Raw genomic sequence first — 20,867 nt, forward strand, 5'->3', positions numbered from 1 at the left:
TTGTGTCATGGCAAAAAAAAAACAGTTCAAAGATACAAATATATATATATATATATATATCAAAAGATATGAATGTTCCAATCAACACAACTTTATAGTGAACAGTTGTAACTTTTCATAAATAACCGTTTCAATGATCCAACACGACTTTTCAGAAAATATCCAAAAGGTACGATTGAAAAAACACAATTGTTGGTCGCATTTATTCAAATTGTTATTATTATATAGATTAGGTCCATTATGAATTTGGTGGTTTTTTTGTTAATGTAGTCCACTAACATATTTTTTTTGTTTATTCGGTTTAAAATAACCGACCCAAATAAACCGAGTACCGATCGATCTGAACCGAATTTAATTTCGGCTCAATTCGGCAGGATTTTTCAAAAACCGAATTTTCTCAAAACCGAACAAACCGACTCGGATACCCGAACACGCTGAACGCCCAGAGTAAGTTGATGGAATCAGAGCCCGTGCTGAGCATATGGGCTGCAAGCCTAATATTTTATAAATACTTTTAAAAGAAAAAATGATATATTATTAGAATATGGAGGTGCTGGGATTCGAACCCTGGTACATGTAGTTAAAAATTAACTAATTTTACCATCAAACTAAGAGAACTCCACAAAAAAAAATCGATTAATGACTAGATATTGGCTGACGGCCGCAAGCACCTGCTTGCTCTGGTTGTAGTTCTGGCCGGCTCTGGATGGAATCGAACCATAACTAACAAGTGACAACTATACAAGTAGAACGAATGACGTATAACTTGGGGTCAGCATGTATTTTGGGTTAAACGCTTAAACTGAACCTGTTGGGAGATTATTTCTTGGCAATTTTTCCGTGTACCGGGTTTTAAGAAGCCAAACGGTTACGAACCATTTGGTATATAGGTTTTGGGCATTCGGTTATTCAGTGTATAGAACCGAATTTAATTTGTTCTGGTCAGACTCGGTTGGGTTTCAGCCTTTTAGGTAGTAGTCACTGAGTAAGATATTTTTGGGTGATGTGAGAAAGGGGTAAATACGTCTTTTAGATATTCACGGTGTTATCTCTACTTACAGAGAGAGCGTCGAGACAGAAGGCTTTTTATATACACAGCATTGCCTCTTCCTCCTACTTCAGCTGCTTTTCTGATTTTATCTCTCTCTCTCTCTCTCTCTCTCTTCACTCTCAGATACCTTTTTTTTTTTTTTTTGAGCTTCGAACAAAAAGCTCTCAGATCCACAAGAGTCAAAGGCTCATCTCTTCTTTGATCTTGGTTTATGAGGTAAGATTCCTCACTCCCGCAACATCTCTTTCTTTCCTCGCTCTGTATAATGGATTTATCTCTTCTCTAATGGCGAAAATCTTGAATTCGTTCTTCGGTTATTGTTTTCTTTTTTGGTTTTGATGTTTCTACATTTGGTGGATGAAACTCCACTGCGGGTTGATTGAATTCGATTTAAAGATGTTTTGGGATTTGTGAAATATCGGATTCGCCGCCGATTTGGGTTATTCTTTAGAATATGGAATTGAATTAGACTGTGTTCGTTTATGAATCAATGTTTTCCGTTCAATGTTAATCTGTGGGAATGGTTCATGTTTGCGAAATGTGTGTGTGTGTGTGTTTTTCGATTTCTAGGGTTTCTTATGATTGGAATAACATAATTTCGTTTTCTTTATCATGTTTTTTTTTTTAACAAAGATTGTGTTCTCTTTTCTTGCATTTGCACTTGGTTATTTCACCCTGAACAACTTGCTAATCTGTTTCCTTTTGTTTGTCCTGCAGCTCGAAGGAGAAACCCACTCTCGGGTTAGTCATTTCTCTTCTTTTCGAGTTTTTTTATAGGATAAGTTCTGACTCGTGTGTGTTGTTCTTGTTTGAGGGATATGATTGCTCTTTGTTTGAATTATAGTAGTATTTTATTTACAATTAAGGTTGAAGTTGGTTTTTTTTTTCAACTAGTGAATCTTTTCCTTTAGTTAGAGTTTTAAGTGTTTTAAGTTATTAGTTTGACTATTGTGCGGTTTTATTTGTAGTTTTTATCTTTTACTGCTGAGTTTTTAGCATTTTCTTTCTTTGGATAACATGTATGTTTAAAAGTTGTTCTTAGTTATATATTCTTTGTTTGTACGAGCAGAGGTACGCGGATTAAGACCCGCAAACGGAATATTGCTGCTCCTCTGGACCCTGCAGCCTTCTCTGATGCAGTGGTCCAGATTTACCTGGATAATGCTGGTGATCTGGTATGTTTTGCTGTTTCCTGTCCAGATTTTGATGTCCTACTTGTTGTTGCATGTGTTTGCTCTATAAGCTTATAGCTCTTGTTTGATTGGTTTAGGAACTTGTTGCCAAAAGTATTGAATCATCAGATCTTAATTTCACAAGATATGGTGACATCTTCTTTGAGGTAAGTTTACAAACAAATCTTTCTGGACATTTCCTTGGTGATCTTTTTTCCTATAAACCTTTTTCTTACTATAATCTTTAATTTTGACATTGATGGTGTAGTCCTATTCCCCTGTTTCCAGTGTCTTGCTAAGCCTAAGAGTAACTTGTGTATTTGATCACATCATGTGCATAACAACTTCTTGTCTCTTTGACAAGAGGGGCTCATGATACTAGAATCAAACATTGTCTTGTTTTGTGATTCTGATGTCCACTTGTATGGAAGCATATGTGTAAAATTTGTTAATGGCGCCTGTAAAGATCTTCCTGGTTTTTTCTTTTCTTGTTATGGTGGTTCTGTTTTCTTCTATTCGTGGGATGTTTGTTTTATTATTTCTTATGTCTGCTGCTGGTTTTGTCTGTTTTTTTTTTTTTTTAAATGAGTTTTGATTGAGATAGCTTGTGTTTAAGGTTATATTCATAGGAGGACGCACGCAACCTGGAACAGTGAAATCTGATGAAGGAGAACGCCATACGTACTCTGTAATTGACTGTGAACCCAAGCGGGAAGCCATTTTACCATCTGTAGTCTATATACAGAAAATTCTGCGGAGGAAGCCTTTCCTCATAAAAAACCTTGAAAATGTTACTCGGAGATTCCTGCAGTCACTGGAGCTTTTTGAGGAAAATGAAAGGAAGAAGCTTGCTATCTTCACAGCACTTGCCTTTTCCCAGAAGCTCTCAGGATTACCTCCAGAAACTGTCTTCCAGCCATTACTCAAGGATAATCTCGTTGCCAAAGGGATAGTGCTCACTTTTGTAACAGACTTCTTCAAGGAGTATTTGGTTGAGAACAGTCTTGAAGACTTGATCTCTATTCTGAGGCGTGGCAAGATGGAAGACAACCTTATGGATTTCCTACCACCTGTAAGGCGATCTGCTGAAAGTTTTGCAGAGCATTTCACGTGAGTTTCATTCAGTTATATAACACTCCCTCGTTGGTAACATGTTGATACTTCTTTAGCTCTGATTGCATTGCATGCATTTCCCAAATTTGATTTGTTGAAGTTAATTACATGGTGGAAAAACTGCATGAATATATAAAATCGGTGTCATTGTCCAGAATTATTTAGTAGAAATGCATGTAAAATTGTACATCATTCTGTTTAGCTACCTAACTAAGAAAGTATGAATGATTTTGTTCGTCAGTAACTCAACTATTTTAAATGATCTATTCATTAATCTGACTACTATATGTCTAGAGTAATGTGATTTTGTTTTTCAGCTATCGCAATTAATCTATTCATTCATCAAGCATATTGTACAGATGCTGCTGCTAATGCTATCCTCTTTCGTCTGCCTTTACATTCTATGTCTGCGATTTTTTTGTTTTCTGTATTTAGTACAATGAATTGAAATAACGTGTTTACCTCTTGGATTTTTAGAAATGAGGGATTGACCGATCTAGTGGAGTACCATTCAAAGAAAATGTTTGAGGTGAAACTGAGGGAAATCAAAACCGTTCTAACAAGCAAGGTCACAGAGGAGGAGAGTAATGTAGACGAAGTCATTGAATCTGTGAAGCAACAGATCAAAGATGCTAAGCTGCCTGACATTGAGGTTGTACGTGTTGTTTGGGATGGTTTAATGGATGCTGTTCAGTGGTCTGGAAAAAATCAGCAGCAAAATGCTAACACTGTTCTGCGCCAGGTAAGATTCTATGGATAAGAGAACCCAGTCATTCAATTCATACTTATCATGTTATATAAAAGCTTCGTATAGTGTGTTATTCCACAAACTGCAAATGGCTTTGTGCTAATTTTTAGTTGGTTGGTAGTCATGAATAAAAGAGAAGTGGGAGTCGTGAATAATGAAATCATTAGGGCTAATCGCTTTTGATGTCTTATTAGCCTTGAAATAATATGTGATCCCTTATGGTCACTTTATCTCTTGATTTTTTACCTGTGTAGGTGAAAACATGGGCTCCGCTTCTGAACACCTTCTGCAGCAGCGGAAAGCTAGAGCTGGAACTGATGTACAAAGTTCAAATGCAATGCTACGAGGATGCAAAGCTTATGAAAGTTTTCCCAGAAGTAGTGAGGTCGCTCTATGAACTCGATGTCCTCGCTGAAGACACCATTCTCCACTGGTTCCGTAAAGGAACCAACTCAAAGGGCAGGTATGTACTTGGTTCGATGACATAATGGGAAGCTTTATTATTGTAAGTTGTAACTAAAAAGTTCATCGTGATGTTTTCTTGTGATGAATGTTGCAGGCAAACCTTTGTGAAAAGCTTAGAGCCATTTGTGAATTGGCTTGAAGAGGCGGAGGAAGAAGAGTGAGTGATCGATCTATGTTCCTAATAAACAAGCAATGAAGACAATAATAATTCCGAGTTTCTTCTATCTGTCACTTCTGCTTATGATATTTACTGTACTCTGCTTTGTATTTTGGCAATAAGTCCACTTCGAAGTTTATTGTTTCATTTTCAATTTTTTTTGTTGGTTTTGATGACTCTGTTTTCCTATATTGTTTTTGGATTCTTTTGCAAACGGATTTAGGCAAAAGCAAAAGCTGTTTTATTTATGGTTTATTCGGTTTTTTACTTTTCCTCAGCACTTTATTGTAATTGTACTGTTTTTTTGGTTATGGATAAGATGGCAGCAACAAAAAAAACATCAGCAAAAATGAAGAGCTTTTAGAACGCTCAAAAATACTTTTTTTTTTTGTGGACAGATGGATTTCTATTAACATCCAAAGGTCATTTACAAAAGAGACAGAACAAAGACGATACAGACAAGAAAAACTACAGCAACCTACAAAGTTATGAGAAGTAACCACCCAAGAGCTGTTCCAGATGCTATTCCACACACCTTGCTTAAACTGCAATTACAGAATGCAGGATCCCTAAACTTATTGACAGAGAGATATACAAATTGATACTATCTAAATTGGAAAAAGACTTATAATCTCTCCATTGGTTGGTTGTTAGCTAAGTTGCTTAAAAAAATTTTAATTGTAAATTTTGAATAAAAGTGAAGTTAACCACTTAAGAAACTTTACAATTTTGTGGATCCATTGGTAGTACATAAAATTGGGATCCTTAAATTAATTTTTTTATTCTGGAAATTATTATAGTATAATGAATTTCGTTCAAATTTTTAAATTTTGTAAACATCATATATGACCTGTTTATGGATTCAAACAAAAAACATAAAAAAGAAGATAGATGAAACTGTATGATTAAATTATGTACCTGAGCCAGAACCCATCCTATAAGCCAATCAATATCACTACGGTGATTACAAACGACAAGAGCATGATCTTTGCCAGAAAGAAAAATGTAGGCTTTGACATGATCACTAAAGTATGTACGTTTGACGTGTCTGCAACTCTTTCATTTAACATGGAACACGAATCAAACAAATAGTGGAAGTTTATTCTATACATAAAAGATAAAACATTGCAAACACTATATGAAACTAGACGAGGGGAAGAAAACCTCTTAAGTCAAGGCAATAACATGCAAAATTGAATGGATCAGTAAGCTCCGCCTAAGTTACACATCTTCAACTCTATCTTTAAGACAGTTAGATTTGTCTACAACTGCTAAAGCTAAAGGTTTTCCAACCAGAAATTAAAGCACAGGGAGTTGCTTTCTTACTGATCATGGTTCATAAAAGTCCTAGCTTTTGGTAGACGATCAGTTCCACTTCACCACGAAGGCTCTCCACATCTGCAGCATAGTCTCTCTTGTATTCATCCGCCATTGATTCCTCCAGCTGCAGCTTCATTCTCTCTAATGCTCCTTCCAACCCGCAAAACTTTTTGAGAATCTGAGGCTCTGAGTATTTAAGTTGAAGAAGAGTCTGGATTGCTGTACCATAACTAAACAAGAAAACCATTCAAAGCTCTCCATAGGTAAGCATTCAATAAGTATCAAACCCGGACAAATAAAAGACAAAAGAGAGTGGTAAACAAGTTATAACCTCAGAGAAGTCTAGCTTTGGTGCGTTAATCCGATTCCCCATTAGCTTTACAGCCTTGACATATTGGATTTTGTCATGTACGATCTTAGCGAGCTCAGGAAAATGCAAATTGTACAATTCAGGAAGCCCCGTTGAGTAAGTGTTAAGCTCTTCGTCAAGATCATCAAGCTTTCCTATAGCTTTGATTACAATGGTCTCCACCTAACAAAATATTCAGTATGCAGTGATAAGTTACATAAGACGTAAAACAAACGCAACACCTTATCATCGACAAACTCGAACATCGTAGATGATTCAATAACATCATCTTCAATAGCATCAATTCCCACTCGGAGTAGGAACAGGCTGAGAATACAAACAGATCAATTATCAATTCTCAATCGATTAAACAACCTAGGAGCCTAACTTTGTTTACATAAATTCCCAATTCGTTTAACCCTAATTTCTTATCACATCAAAAAACCTAATTCATCATGAGATTCTTACCAATATAAACAGATTGAAGCATCATTTAACCACAGATTTGATGATAACGACTGATTTGAGCAACCCTAAACCACGAAGATGATGATAGCGACGACTTAGATCAACAGACGGATTTGATGAACCGATGTTGCCGGTGGAGTGTTCCGATTTGATTTCTTCCCTCGACACTAGCCAAATAGAGAGAGTCGGGAAAAGAGCGAGAGTAACAAAAAAAAACAAAAAAAAAAACTTATTTTCCCCTCATCCAATGAGAAGGTGACACGCACAGGGTCCTTAACGATCCTAAAACTCCTCCTGTAAACACCGATCGTTAACATTTTCATTCACTTTTTGCATAATTAAATTCTTTGTTTTTGTTAAACAACTTTACCATCTCCATCTAAATACCACCAATGAAGATGACCTAAACGAGTCAGGTCACGTTCGTTTCGTGAACCAGATGCAATATCTGGATGCAAATACTTATTGTTATTCGTTTAGTAATAATTAGGAACTCATCTGGATACAATACATTTTAAAAACTCATCCAAAAAAAACTGAATTTCTGGATAAGATTTTTTAGAGAGTTTGGAATTTATAAATTGTAAAAGTCAAAAATACCCCTATTTTAATTAAATAACTGCAAAATATTTTTTCTCAATTCTAATATACATACAATTCTAAAATTCCAATTCTTCATCCACCAACTTGCAAAATCTCATTTTTATCTAAAACCGCAAAATCTCATTTTCCCGCCAAAACCGCAAAATTTCGCTTTTCCCGTCAAACCGCAAAACTCGTTTTCCTACAAAAAAACACACAAAAACATGAAAACTCGTTTTCCCGCCAAAACTGCAAAATTTTGCTTTCCCGCCAAAACCGCAAAATTACGTTTTTCCGTCAAAACCGCAAAGTTACGTTTCCCGCCAAACTTGCAAAGTCTCGTTTTTCCGCCAAAACCGCAAAATCTTGTTATCCCGTAAAAACTGCAAAATCTTGTTTTCCCGCCAAAACCGCTAAATCTCGTTTTCCCGTAAAACTGCAAAATCTCATTTTCCCACCAAACTCGCAAAATCTTGTTTTCCCGCCAAAACCGCAAAATTACGTTTTCCCGCCAAAACCGCAAAATCTCGTTTTCCACCAAAACCACAAAATCTCTTTTTCCGCCAAACCGCAAAATTACGTTTTTCTATTTTCTCGCCAAATTCGTAAAATCTTGTTTTCCCGCCAAAACTGCAAAATTTGTTTTTCTACCAAAAACACAAAATCTCATTTTTAAATATTTATTTAATATATATGAAAATAAGGAAAAAAAACATAAGTCAATTTAAACCACTAAAACATATTCAACATTAAATAAAAAGTTTTTTGATATTTTACATATATTGTATCCAGATACAGATATAAAATTACAAAACAAACATAATTGAATCGAGATAAAATTTATGGACACATGAACCAATAACACAAACGAACATCATCTAGATGTTGCGTCCAGATACTATGAACCAATAACACAAACGAACATCATCTAGATGTTGCGTCCAGATACTGTGTCTTGATACTGTATCCAGATATTTTGTCTAGTTCACCAAACCAAAAAATGACTAGTAATTGGTCGATGCACTGCAATAATAAGTGGAAGTTTCTTATTAGATGCCATATATATATCCCACTTATCCTGAAACAAAACAAAGAAAAAAAATTGGTACTTTAGATAAGTGAATAACATGAGAGAAAGGAAAAGATCGTGAAGAGCTCAAAGAACCCAAATGCGGAGAGAGATACGGAGCCTATACAAGTGAAGAAATGGGGCATTCACGAGCATAAGTCCTCTTCCTTTACATTTGTAGCATAAACGGTGAGCCTCTCTGTTCTTTGACTCGCTAATGCTCGATGAAGGATTCGGGCATTCACGTGAGAAATGCCCTTCTTCCCTACTGCATATGCTGGAAGAATCAGGGCAGTGACACTTAGAACGCCCTTCTCCCGCACACTTAAAGCATGATGGACTGACAGAATCATCGTAGTGTCTACCACATGCCTAGAGATCAAAATTCTAAGATCAATCCTGTTCTAGAGGCTCGAACTCAATAAGCAGTGTAGATGATTCCAAATCAAAATCTCAACAACTTACCAGTCCAGTATGACCCAGTTGACCACATCTGTAGCAAGATAAAGTCCATGACGGTGAATGACAAGGCTCGATACAACAGAGATGGCCTAAGCTTTTACATACATAGCATTTGATATCCTGGTTAAAGTCCAACTATGGTCATGATCAGTTGCCTCTTTTTGAATGAAAATTTTTAAACAAGAATGAGAAAATAACAAAACTTTACCTTCAAATCTTCCTGAGTGTAATCATACTTGCACAAGATCATGTCATGTCCAAGTTCTCCACATCTTAAACATACATCTGCTTCTTCAGCGTTATGTCTCGGCATGGTGAATGGATCAAAACCCTGAATCCAAGTTTCTAAACCTAGAACTCTGATCGCGCGGCTTGATCGGCCAAGGTTGCGAACGATTTGGTTAAGAAGTTCGAAATGCGGTGATGAGATGAGTGGTAGGGTTGGTTTAGCTTACATACGGCGGAGATGTGGCGAGCGGAAGGCGAGGCGAGGCTAGGGTTTCTCTCTCGCGGAAACACTCTAATTTCTTGTTTTTTGTTGGTTTTATAATTATACCCCTGTGATAAATTAAAATTTCAATGTGACAAAAAACACAAATAGCCGGTTTATCATAACCGGATAAATCAAGCTATAAACCAAGTCTGAAAACATAATCCAGTTCCAGCTCCAGTTGAACTAATCTTAAAATTATTGTAATAAAGAAGAAGTATATGTAGAAAAGATATAGGATCTGATTGGTAACCATGTTTAAACGAGACGGTTAAAAAATTAGGAGCGGTTATAGAAAAGGCGATTAAAAAAACAGCGGTTAAAGATAACATAAAGAAAAAATAGTATGAATAAAAAGAACGGTTGAGTATTTAGTTTGATAGGTACCATTGAAGTGGTTGAATGTATAAATCATAATAATTAGTAAATAATTAAACTACTTTAGTTGGAAAATGAAAATTTAAAATAATAAATTATTATTTAATTTATAATATGAAATATGAACATAGTTAAATTAAATTTTTATGCATCCAATCTACAATGCAATCGATACTTACTGGACCACGGTTCGAAACAGATGATCTTGAACGTGATGATCTCCCACGTGATGATTCTGGACGATGCTCGGAAGTCATAATGGATGGACTTAAAACATTGATTGTGTAACAAGAACTATTTTTGGAGCAAAATGAAACTGTTTTTTTTTTTGTATACGAAGAAAACTTGTATTAAGACATGGTGTTGTAAGATGCACACATATATAAGAGAAAGAGAGAAAATTTTCATTGATGTTTCTTCTCAATAGTGTTTTTTTTTTTTTTTAAAAAAAGGTTAAAAAAATCCTGAAATTTATGAGTAAAATTAGATTATATTCACTACTTTTCTTTATTTTGTGAGATAAAAATAATTCAATACCAAAAACAAACAACAAAATGCCAAAATAAAAGCTATATAACTTTTAAACCTCATCAACGTTGGTTTCATGGAGTGACTCAAGTTGGTGTTTGTAACCACCAAAAGTAAGGTTTAACCATCTTTTCCAACCAAGATTTTTAACCAAGATCTCCAACCACTATCTCCAAACGATATGTTGATTAGTAATCATAGGAGTGGTTCGTTTGCAAACGATCTTAATTAGTGATACCAATCAGAGCCATAACCCCAACTTTTAGTAAGTGGAGTATAGCTCCAAAGGTTATGAGCTTCCATGATTTTCAAAAAATATTTTTTCGAATTTTTCTTATTTGATTGCGTTTATATATGATATTATTGTGACAATGAATGCAAATGTTTGAATATTATGTAAATTATAAAATATTTAAATAAACTATATCGTCATTATTTATAGAGATTTTTAAAATATCTATGTTAAATAGAAAACTTATGATTTAAAAACATTAGTGGTAAAAAATGTATATGGCAAAAAAACAACATAACAATATTTCTAATAAAATATAACTCATTGAATAAGATTGTTAAGATGGTTATAAAAGAACTTGACCGAAACTCGGCAGTCGGTACATAAGTTTGTGTGTATTTGTTCAACAAGTGTCAACTAATTGTCTTTCAATAAGTGCACACAAACCTATGTGCCGACCGCCGAATTTCAATAGAGTTTTTTCATTTTTATGTGATACCGAATTTTAAACTACATAACAATATTTATAATAAAATATAACTCATTGAATAAGATTGTTAAAATGGTTATAAAAGAACTTGACCGAAACTTGGCAGTCGGTAAATAGGTTTGTGTGCACTTGTTCAACAAATGTCGACTGATTGTCTTTCAACAAGTGCACATAAACCTTTTTACCGACTGCCGAATTTAAGTCGAGTTCTTTATTTTTGCGTGATACCGAGTTTTAGATTTTTTTTTTATTTTGTTTTAGTAGTTTTGTGTCATATTTGGAGTATTTTTAAGTTTACCAAGTATAAAGGGAAGTGTTGGATCTCATGTTTAATATATTTTTTAGGGGTGGGCATTTAAAGTGAAACAAATCAAACCAAACCGAACCAACCGAATTCAAACCGACCCAAACCAAACCCAATCCTATACTTCAACCATGTTGTTAGGTTTTTTCTCAACCCAAATGGTTCGGTTCGGTTCAGTTTAAAACCGAACCGAACCAATAACCCAATGTGTTTATTAAGTTAAATTAATAATCTTATTAAAATTATAAATATGTGATCTTACCTATTAATACTTGCATTTGGTTTCTATTTTACTTTATTTTAACTTTTCTAATAAAATTAATTAAATATAAATATAGATTTAATTATATTTAATATTAGGTATTAATTTTATTTTTCTAGCTTTTCAAATTTTTTTGATTAATTAACTATTATAAAACCATAATCAAATTTGTTTTGTTACATTATTTGATTTATAAACCGAATTAAAACCGAACAAAACTAAAACCAAACTGAACCAAACCAAACCAAACATAAACCGATCCGAACACAAACTAAACCAAACTAATTTCGGTTGAGTCTGGTTAGAGTTTTACCAAAACCGAATAAACCAAATCGAACCGAACCCAAACATAAACCGAAAATGTCCACCCCTAATTTTTTTGGTCTTTTGATTTCCAAAATTTGTGATATATGTACTCTAACCAGACAAAAGGGAGGTTTAGATTACGTACTTAATATGTAATCTAAACCTCTGCTCTGCAATAGTAATAAAGGAACCGCAGTCAAACCAGACATCCTTATCAGCTCATCAAAGAATAATACATTAATTTAGATTATTGTATCTTTGTAGCCCGATTATGGTTTAAATGAAATTTTGTCAATAGAGAAAAATTTAAAGAGTTTATTTTTTAGTAGATATCATATGGACCACATGACCATATAGGGTAGTTTTAAAATTTTCATTCTATTTTTTACAATTAATGTGTTTGTGGAGCAAAAATTAATAAAGACACTATACAACCATGCAAACTATCAGTGATGGACACAAATCGTTAATAAATCTTTCTGTTTTTTTATCTTTAAAGTGTACACAGGCCCGGTCCGCTCATAAGACAGCCAAAACATCTATTTTAGACCACCAATGATAAATGATAAAAGCAATTGTAGAAGTATATGTACTAGAAATTTGCTTTGGTCAGTTGGTTGTGTATTTGTTTAATTAATACATATGTTGTAGGTTTGAGTCTTTCTCTCTACATATTTATTTATTTATTTTCCTTTTACTTATTTTTTATTTTAATTTAGTGGAGTGGGAGAGACTTTTGTTTTCACTCATTTATTAATTTTTAGTTCAATTCCCTTTTTTACAACATATGTATTATCTAGATAGTTACAAAAATTGTGAATTATGTATGTACCTTATCCATAATCTACATATATAATTTTATACATTATTCATAGTTATCTGATGAAAATATTTTTTGTTAGTATTATAATACATATTATATAATATAATTTAAATATTAAAAAACAATAACTTAACAAGAAAATTTTGTAACATGTGACTTTTAAATTCCATACTAAAATGCATGAATTTAATATCTCAATATGAGTAATTATTTGTGTTTTACTATAAACTATATATTATAGTTTTTTATTATTAATCATGTTCAACTTTTTTTTATTTTATCATAATAAAGATTTTGGTACAGATTATAATTATGTAGTATATGTTATATTTACTTTAGCTTCATAGGATTCCTACTTTGTAATATATTAACATATGATAGAAAAAAACAAAAATCTAATTAAAATGTAAGCGGTGTGACTACTATTAATATACATAGAGCATATCAGTTTCATTTTTCTGTCTAACAAAAGAAACAAAAAAAAATGGTAGTCTCTTTGCTCTGTCTTTTAATCATCACCTTCGCTTCGTTGATCTTTATCAGCAAGAAGAACAAACGCTCTAAATGGAACCTTCCTCCTAGCCCTCCAACGTTACCAGTTATCGGAAACTTACACCAAGTTGGAGAATTGCCTCACAAGTTATTTCAACGTCTAGCCGAAAGAACAGGACACGTTATGCTTCTTCACTTAGGGTTTGTCCCTGTAACTGTTATCTCATCGAGAGAAGCAGCTGAAGAGGTGTTACGAACTCATGACCTAGACTGTTGCAGCAGACCTAAGCTTGTTGGTCCGAGGCTAACCTCTCGGGGTTTTAAAGATGTGGCTTTTACACCATACGGTGACGAGTGGAAGGAGCGGCGCAAGTTCTTTGTGCGTGAGCTTTTAAGTTTGAAAAAGGTTCAGTCTTCCGGGTACATCAGAGAGGAAGAATGTAACTTTCTTATCACGAAACTGTCGGAATCAGCGGTGGATCGATCTCCAGTCGATATGAGCAAAACCCTTTTCTGGCTAACCGCGAGTATCCTGTTCAGAGTAGCTTATGGGAAAAGGTTCCACGAGTGTGAGTTTATCGATAAAGACAAGGTCGAAGAGCTTGTGTTTGAAGCCGAGAGAGCTCAGAGAAGTTTCACTTGCTCTGATTTCTTTCCTATTGCTGGACTTGGATGGCTCGTTGACTGTATTTCCGGGCAACACAAGAGGCTCAAAGATGTTTTCGTCAAGCTCGATACTCTGTTTCAAGGTGTGATCGATGATCATTTACATCCTGGAAAAATATCAAAAGATCACAGAGATATTGTCGATGTTATGTTGGATGTGATGAATAAACAAGGCGAAGATGATGCCTTGACCCTCACGTTAGATCACATCAAGGCATTACTAACGGTAAAAAAAAAACACAAGATCTGTTTCAACACATTTGCATAGAAACTGAATCTGCATATTTACAATTATTTTTTTCTGCTTGCCAGAATATATTACTAGGAGGGGTAGAAACAGGAGCTATTACCATGATATGGGCAATGACGGAACTCGTTAAAACCCCGCAAGTCATGAAGAAAGTTCAAAGGGAGATCCGAGACCGTCTGGGAAACAATAAGGAGAGAATCACCGAAGAAGATCTCGACAAAGTTCCTTTCTTGAACATTGTGATCAAGGAAACATTCAGATTACACCCAGCTGCTCCTCTTCTGCTCCCAAGGGAAACAATGGCTCACATCAAGGTCCAAGGCTATGATATTCCTCCAAAGAGACAGATCTTGGTGAACGCTTGGGCGATAGGGAGAGATCCGAAATACTGGACAAACCCGGGAGAGTTTAACCCCGAGAGGTTTATGGATAGCCCTGTGGATTATAAAGGAAGACATTTCGAGCTCTTACCGTTTGGGTCTGGTCGAAGGATATGTCCCGGTATAGCAATGGGGGTAGCTACTGTGGAATTGGGACTATTGAACTTACTTTACTACTTCGATTGGAGAGCACCTGATGGTATGACACATAAAGACATCGATAAAGAAGAAGCTGGTACCCTTACAGTCGTCAAGAAAGTACCTCTCAAGCTCGTTCCAGTTCGAGTTAAGTGATTGCACAAATCTCCAGTTCTAGAATTTGTACTAAGTTTTGAATAAACTTCCTCTGTACGTCCTGTAATATAAACAGAAACGTATGCGAAGTACTTGTAAGATGATGTTGTGAACCTGGTTTGCTATGAATAAAAAAGTTACATCGCAAAGGAAAGATTCGATAAATCTGTGCTTAGTCTCATGATGGCTCTTTATAATACTCTCTTTCTTATATTTCAAAACGGTTTAGACAATTCTAAGAAATAATTCGATAAGCCTTGTGAAACTGTGAGAGGTGAAACAACAAAAAGAGAGATATGTAACCAAAGGTTGGAGACATCTTATGAAAACATTGATCTTGGAGCACTAGGCTTTTGTGATTTTAGTGCTCCGGGTCAATGCTAATGCCATCGACTCTATAATTCTCCGGCCACAAAGAGAAACTGAAACAGAGAGAGAGAGGAATACGAGAAAACTTTGTCCTCATTTTTTGAAATCTTTAGGAACCCATCACCGATTCAATAATAGATAAGTTGAATTTGGACAGAATTCTCAAAACCCTTTTTTAATCCACCTCCGCCGTCGATACACTAGAGCGGCTAACACAAAACAAATTGATCAGCAAATTTTATCAAGATCTCAAACAAAATTGCCAAAACAAACTATCATTATTATTATTACTAGGACTCATAACCCCCGCGATGTCACGGAGAAGTATTTTAGAAAAAATTAAATAAAATTTAAAACTTAAAATTATACATTATAAAATCAAGTATTTTAGAAAAAATTAAATAAAAATTAAAACTTAAAATTATACATTATGAAATCATTTGAATGTAATAAAATAGTTGTATACATAAATTAAACATAAATTGTTACTAAAAACACAACCATCAAAATGAAAACTTTTAACAAAAAATAATATGTAGAATAGATGCAACTTTGCAAAAAAATATTGTTTAAAGTATTATAAATATAAGATTTTTAATGAAGAATTATGGTAAAGCTATAATTAAAAAAATCATTATGACAAAGTGATCATAAATGAGAATATTGAACTAATGGTTGTAATGAGTAAATATAATTTTATATTAAATAATTATAATTAAAAACAAAATAATATAAATTTGAATATTAATATAATTTTATATTATAGGAACTATCTACCAGTAGGTTATTGGTGCGCCAGACGTTTCTCGAGGAATGTTTGGCACACTAATAACCTATTGGTGGATTTGGATGTAAGTTCCTTTCCACGGTGAGGGATTAGGATCGATGTCCTGCAGGGCCAGCTTGGGGCCTATAGGGGCAAGCTAGTGGTGGCTAGTGGGGTCAACGGGACATGTTGTTATTCAGTTTTATTAAATTTCTATATTGCTATAATTATTTCTAAAAATTTAGTTAGATTATAGAATAACGTTGAATATTAGATATTAATATTCAAATTATTTAGAATTAACACAAAACGGAAAATTTGTTTCAACGAACAATGATTTGTTAGTTATTGATGAAAAGACAAATATATAGAAAGTTCAAAAGACATGACTATTTAAATAGACACACCTATTAGAACGAAAAGTTGTGATGAAAAAATATGAATTAAATATAGTGAAAAGACATAACTCTAAAATGAAAAGATACAACTGTTTGAGTTTTAAAAAAAAGAATAAAACAATTTTCTTACAAAAAAAATACTAAGCAAAGTTGCAACTGTTGTTCGTATTTATTCAGATTGTTATTCTTATTTTCAAATATTAAACTATTTTTTTAACAAAAACTTACGATAAAAATAGACGCAACTGTAAATTCTATATTAAGTTGTATTAAATTTTTCTATCGCTATAATCATTTATAAAATTTTAGTTAGATTATAGAATCACGTTGAATATTAGATATTAATATTTAATTATTTAGATTCAACATAAAATGGAAAATTTGTTTCAACGAACTTGTTAGTTACTGATGAAGAGACAAATATAAAGAGACTTTAAAAGACATGACTATTTAAATAGACACACCTATTAGACCGAAAAGTTGTGATGAAAAGATATAAATAAAATATAGTGAAAAGACACAACTTTACAATGAACAGATACAACCGTTTGAATTAAATGAAAAAAGTTATGAAAAGGTGCTACGAAAAATCGCAAATATTGTGTGTGCACTTGATTTCACCTAATAACCCATATAAACTGTTTTTAAATAAAATACATATTTCTTATCATATTGAGAAGTCAAATTCAAAAACTTACTATATAATCCATCTAACCCTTGAAAAAAACTCTAGGTATTATCATGAAAATATTATATTTAAAATTAACTAAAAGTTGTAAATTAGTTTCGTCATTCGAAAAATCTTTTGTTAAATCAAGAATTGGAAAAATATTTTTACTTTTAAAAGAATGAATACCAGAGAATAATTTAGAAAGCTGTAAAAACTGTTGATATTGAAATTTTATATTATTTTGTGTCATGACAAAAAAAAAAAAAAAAACAGTTCAAAAAGATGAATATATCTAGATTTCAAAAGATATGAATATTCGAATAAACACAACTTTACTGTGAACAGTTACAAAAAAACCGTTATAATGAACAATCACAGCTTTTTGTAAAACACACAATTTAATTTTTCTACAGATTTTTAAAAAAAATATCCAAAAGGTACGGTTGATAAAACACAACTTTTGGTGGCATTTATTCGGATTGCTATTATATATAGACATTAAATTTTTATATTTAAAATTAACTAAAAGTTGTAATTTAAATTCATCATTCCAAAAATCTGTTGTTAAATCAAGAATTGGAAGAGTTTCTTTACTTTTAAAAGAATGAATGCTAGAGAATAATTTAGAAAGCTGTAAAAACTGTTGATATTAAAACTTTATATTATTTTGTGTCATGGCAAAAAAATGAAAACAGTTCAAACAAATAGATTTCAAAAGATACGAATATTCGAATAAACACAACTCTACAATGAATAGTTGCAACTTATGACAACCCGTCCCGTGAACCCCACTAGCCTACCCGCTAGCTTGCAGAACAATTGGTGACAGCTTGTCCTGTGGGAATGTTGTTAAAAGGTGGAGACCAGGGTTCGAGGAACGCCTGACGCACTAATAACTTACTGGTGGATTTGGATGAATAGTTCCTATTCATAGTGAGAAGTTAGGATCGTTGCTTTGCAGGACCAGCTTGGGATCTATGGGGGCAAGCTAGCGAGTAGGCTAATGGAGTTCACGGGACGGGTTGTCACATAAAAATAATTTTTTTAAAAAGGAAATTTCTGTCGGTTTACAAACCGACTGAAATATATTAGGGACGTATTCAACTTTTTATGTTTTCTCCTTTGATGATATATTTTCCATTTATTTGAAATTGTTTACATTTTAGCAAGAAAGTTACTTTTCAAAAAGGGATATATGTAGGTTATGTAAAAGATGACTTTATAAGTTTTTTGTCACATAAAGAAGTTGTTAAACTTGCTTAAATTGACTCAAATATTTGACGTAAAAGTAAATGTCGCTTGTTAAACTGATGCTAAAATAATTAACGTCATACATTATTACGACGAGTTTTAAAATGATGCTATTTTGTTTATATCGGTTTAGTATCAACGTTCAAGGTCAATAACAACCAACGTTAATCGACACATTTTTTCTAGTGAGATTTAAGATGAATTGCAATATCGATCATGTTCTAACAAAAATTGCAAAATAAAAATTCATTATTATTTATTATTACATCTTCATTTATTTTTAAAAACCTACCAATTTGATCTTTCGTTTTGTAATTCAAATTTTTAGAATATCATTGATAGAATAGAGCGATTGATGCGATATCACAAAATAAATTGATTATCAAACACTACAAAAAAACACATTGGAAAACGTTGATTAATCTACGTCACAATCTAAACCGACGTAAGTTTTCTTATAATAAGAAATTCGTCATCAGTTTATAAACCGACTGAAATTTCATTAAAGACACATTTCACTTTTTATGCTTTATGATATCTTTTTTATTTATTTGCAATTGTTTCCATTATAACAAGAAAGTTAATTAAAACAAGGGATATACACAAGTTATATAAACGATGACTTTTTGAGTTTTGTGTCACATAAAACGCTAAATTTACGTAAATTGACTAAATATTTGACGTAAACGTCGTTTGTTAAACTGATGCTAAAATACTTAATGTCATACAATATTACAACATTTTTTTAAAATGATGCGATTTTGTTTATGTCATTAATAAGTAGAGAGGTTTATGGAAATTCTAAGTGTGTTTGAAAGATAAAAAGATTCCTTGTTCTTTAGAAAAAAAACAATTTTATGTCTCACCAATGAGGATGTTGGCATTATCAATAAGTATATTCTTGATCAGCTAGAATGTTAGTACTATATTTGTTGTTTTAAAAATTCATGTTAGGCTTTGAAAATATCTAATATACCTAAAATTTTAAATACACGTTATTATTTGTCTGTAGGTGAAAAAATGCCATACCTAAGTTCAGATTCGATAGACCAATTGACAAACGGTGTGAAAACAGTCCATTGCTGACCCCTGCTTTTTTAAATAGTCTAAAGGTATCTAGAGTCCCAAATCATATAACAAGATTGAAGATAGGTTGTACAGTAATGTTTGTTAAGGAATATAGATCCAAGAGGAGGGCTAATAAATGGTAAAAGATTGCAGATCACACATTTGGCTGATTTGATTTGGAAGCTATTGTGATTAAAGGAGACAGAGTAGGCGATAATGTGCTCATTCCAAAGATATTGCGTACTTCTTCAGATACTAAATTATTTTTCAAAATGCATCGAAGACAGTTACCTTGGTTGTTGCTTTTGTAATGACTATTAACAAAAATCAGGGACAATCTTTGAATTATGTTGGATTGTATTTGTCTAGGCCATGTTTTTTCACATGGTCAGATTTTTGTTGCAGTTTCAAGAGTTACTTTTAGAAAATGACTGAAGGTTTGATTGTGGATAAAGAAGAAAACCTTAAAAGGAAACAATAAATGTGGTATTCAAAGAAGTTTTTCAGAATTTGAAATGAATCGCTTTAAGATAGAAGAAAACTTTTAAGAAGGTAACAATTATTTTCTTTCTTTTATGCGTATTGAATAAATCTATAGTTTAAAAATTCACCGTATTTGCGAATGCATATTTCAATATCTGGTATAATAATAGGATGTTTACAACGGATGAAAAAACTCTCAAGGATGGTGAGGAGGAGAAGTTACTACACAAGAGCTTTGTTTGGAAGGAGTATCGTGGATTGGTATAGTTAATTAACAAGATTTAAAAAAAAAATAAGGATTCTGTTGTAATAATTTAGTATGGTATTTTTATGTTTGAACTAAACATGCTGTATCAGATGTGGGTTTAGTCTCAAACTTTTTTCCACGAGGTGGATTCTGTTGTAATAATTTTAAATAGTATGGAACTAATAAACTTGCTGTTCCATACTATTTAAAAAATTTCATTTTGTATAAATATTAAATTAACACTTGGTAAACTTTTAGAAATTGGTAATAGAAACTACTTACTGTAAATAAGTAGTTCACAACCCTAAACTATCAAATAAAATAGAAAAAAAAGCAGAAAGCTAAAAAAATAATTTTTCAAACTTGATTAACTTACCAGGATATAGAATAGATTTCTTCTTAACTCCACTTCGATTTTGAAAGTATAATAATCCTACTTAAAACCCAAATTACCCTGAGCAAAAAAAAAACAAATTTGACATTACACTTTATTCAAATGAAAAATACAACCTTTCTTAAAGTAAACATTGATTCGGTTTCTTATCTTTCATTCGGAATCTACTTGCAAAGCAAAAGAAATCCAATATTTCCATTTCTTATAGTTCATTCGTCAGTCCAGTTGTTGTGTCTAATGATCGTCTTATTGAAAGAAATTTAACTCTGACCAATAAAAATTAAACAATAGCATTTTTACAGATCAAATTAGAGGCGTTGAAAAAAATCGAAAGAGTTTTGTTTCTTATCTTTGATGTAGTATTCTTCAT

The 20,867-nt window shown here is 32.8% G+C and overlaps 3 protein-coding genes and 2 long non-coding RNA genes across 6 annotated transcripts; 2 read left to right on the forward strand and 3 right to left on the reverse strand.

Moving 5' to 3' along the window:
- Positions 1,115-4,981, forward strand: LOC109124677 (protein krasavietz-like). Its single transcript, XM_010442485.2, has 8 exons — positions 1,115-1,267; positions 1,769-1,792; positions 2,121-2,226; positions 2,322-2,390; positions 2,840-3,333; positions 3,814-4,078; positions 4,339-4,547; positions 4,644-4,981. Exons 1-8 carry the CDS (start codon positions 1,263-1,265, stop codon positions 4,708-4,710), a joined length of 1,239 nt encoding a protein of 412 aa, XP_010440787.1. The 5' UTR covers positions 1,115-1,262; the 3' UTR covers positions 4,711-4,981.
- LOC104724036 lies at positions 5,787-7,172 on the reverse strand. 2 transcript variants are annotated; one of them, XR_757493.2, is made up of 3 exons: positions 6,844-7,172; positions 6,358-6,702; positions 5,787-6,256 (listed from the first exon to the last, which is right to left on the reverse strand). It is a non-coding gene; the product is annotated as an uncharacterized LOC104724036 (long non-coding RNA). The 2 variants fall into 2 exon arrangements; XR_757492.2 differs by having other exon boundaries at positions 6,358-6,558; positions 6,844-7,157.
- Positions 8,582-9,454, reverse strand: LOC104728210 (DNA-binding protein HEXBP-like). The gene is made up of 3 exons (XM_019231916.1): positions 9,165-9,454; positions 8,960-9,076; positions 8,582-8,866 (listed from the first exon to the last, which is right to left on the reverse strand). Exons 1-3 carry the CDS (start codon positions 9,267-9,269, stop codon positions 8,582-8,584), a joined length of 507 nt encoding a protein of 168 aa, XP_019087461.1. The 5' UTR covers positions 9,270-9,454.
- LOC104724039 (cytochrome P450 71B17-like) lies at positions 13,191-14,873 on the forward strand. The gene is made up of 2 exons (XM_010442486.1): positions 13,191-14,153; positions 14,240-14,873. Exons 1-2 carry the CDS (start codon positions 13,254-13,256, stop codon positions 14,849-14,851), a joined length of 1,512 nt encoding a protein of 503 aa, XP_010440788.1. The 5' UTR covers positions 13,191-13,253; the 3' UTR covers positions 14,852-14,873.
- LOC104724038 lies at positions 14,473-20,867 on the reverse strand. The gene is made up of 3 exons (XR_002033948.1): positions 20,480-20,867; positions 14,649-14,912; positions 14,473-14,565 (listed from the first exon to the last, which is right to left on the reverse strand). It is a non-coding gene; the product is annotated as an uncharacterized LOC104724038 (long non-coding RNA).

The sequence above is a fragment of the Camelina sativa genome, chromosome 11, assembly GCF_000633955.1.
Source record: "Camelina sativa cultivar DH55 chromosome 11, Cs, whole genome shotgun sequence".
Taxonomy (NCBI): domain Eukaryota; kingdom Viridiplantae; phylum Streptophyta; class Magnoliopsida; order Brassicales; family Brassicaceae; genus Camelina; species Camelina sativa.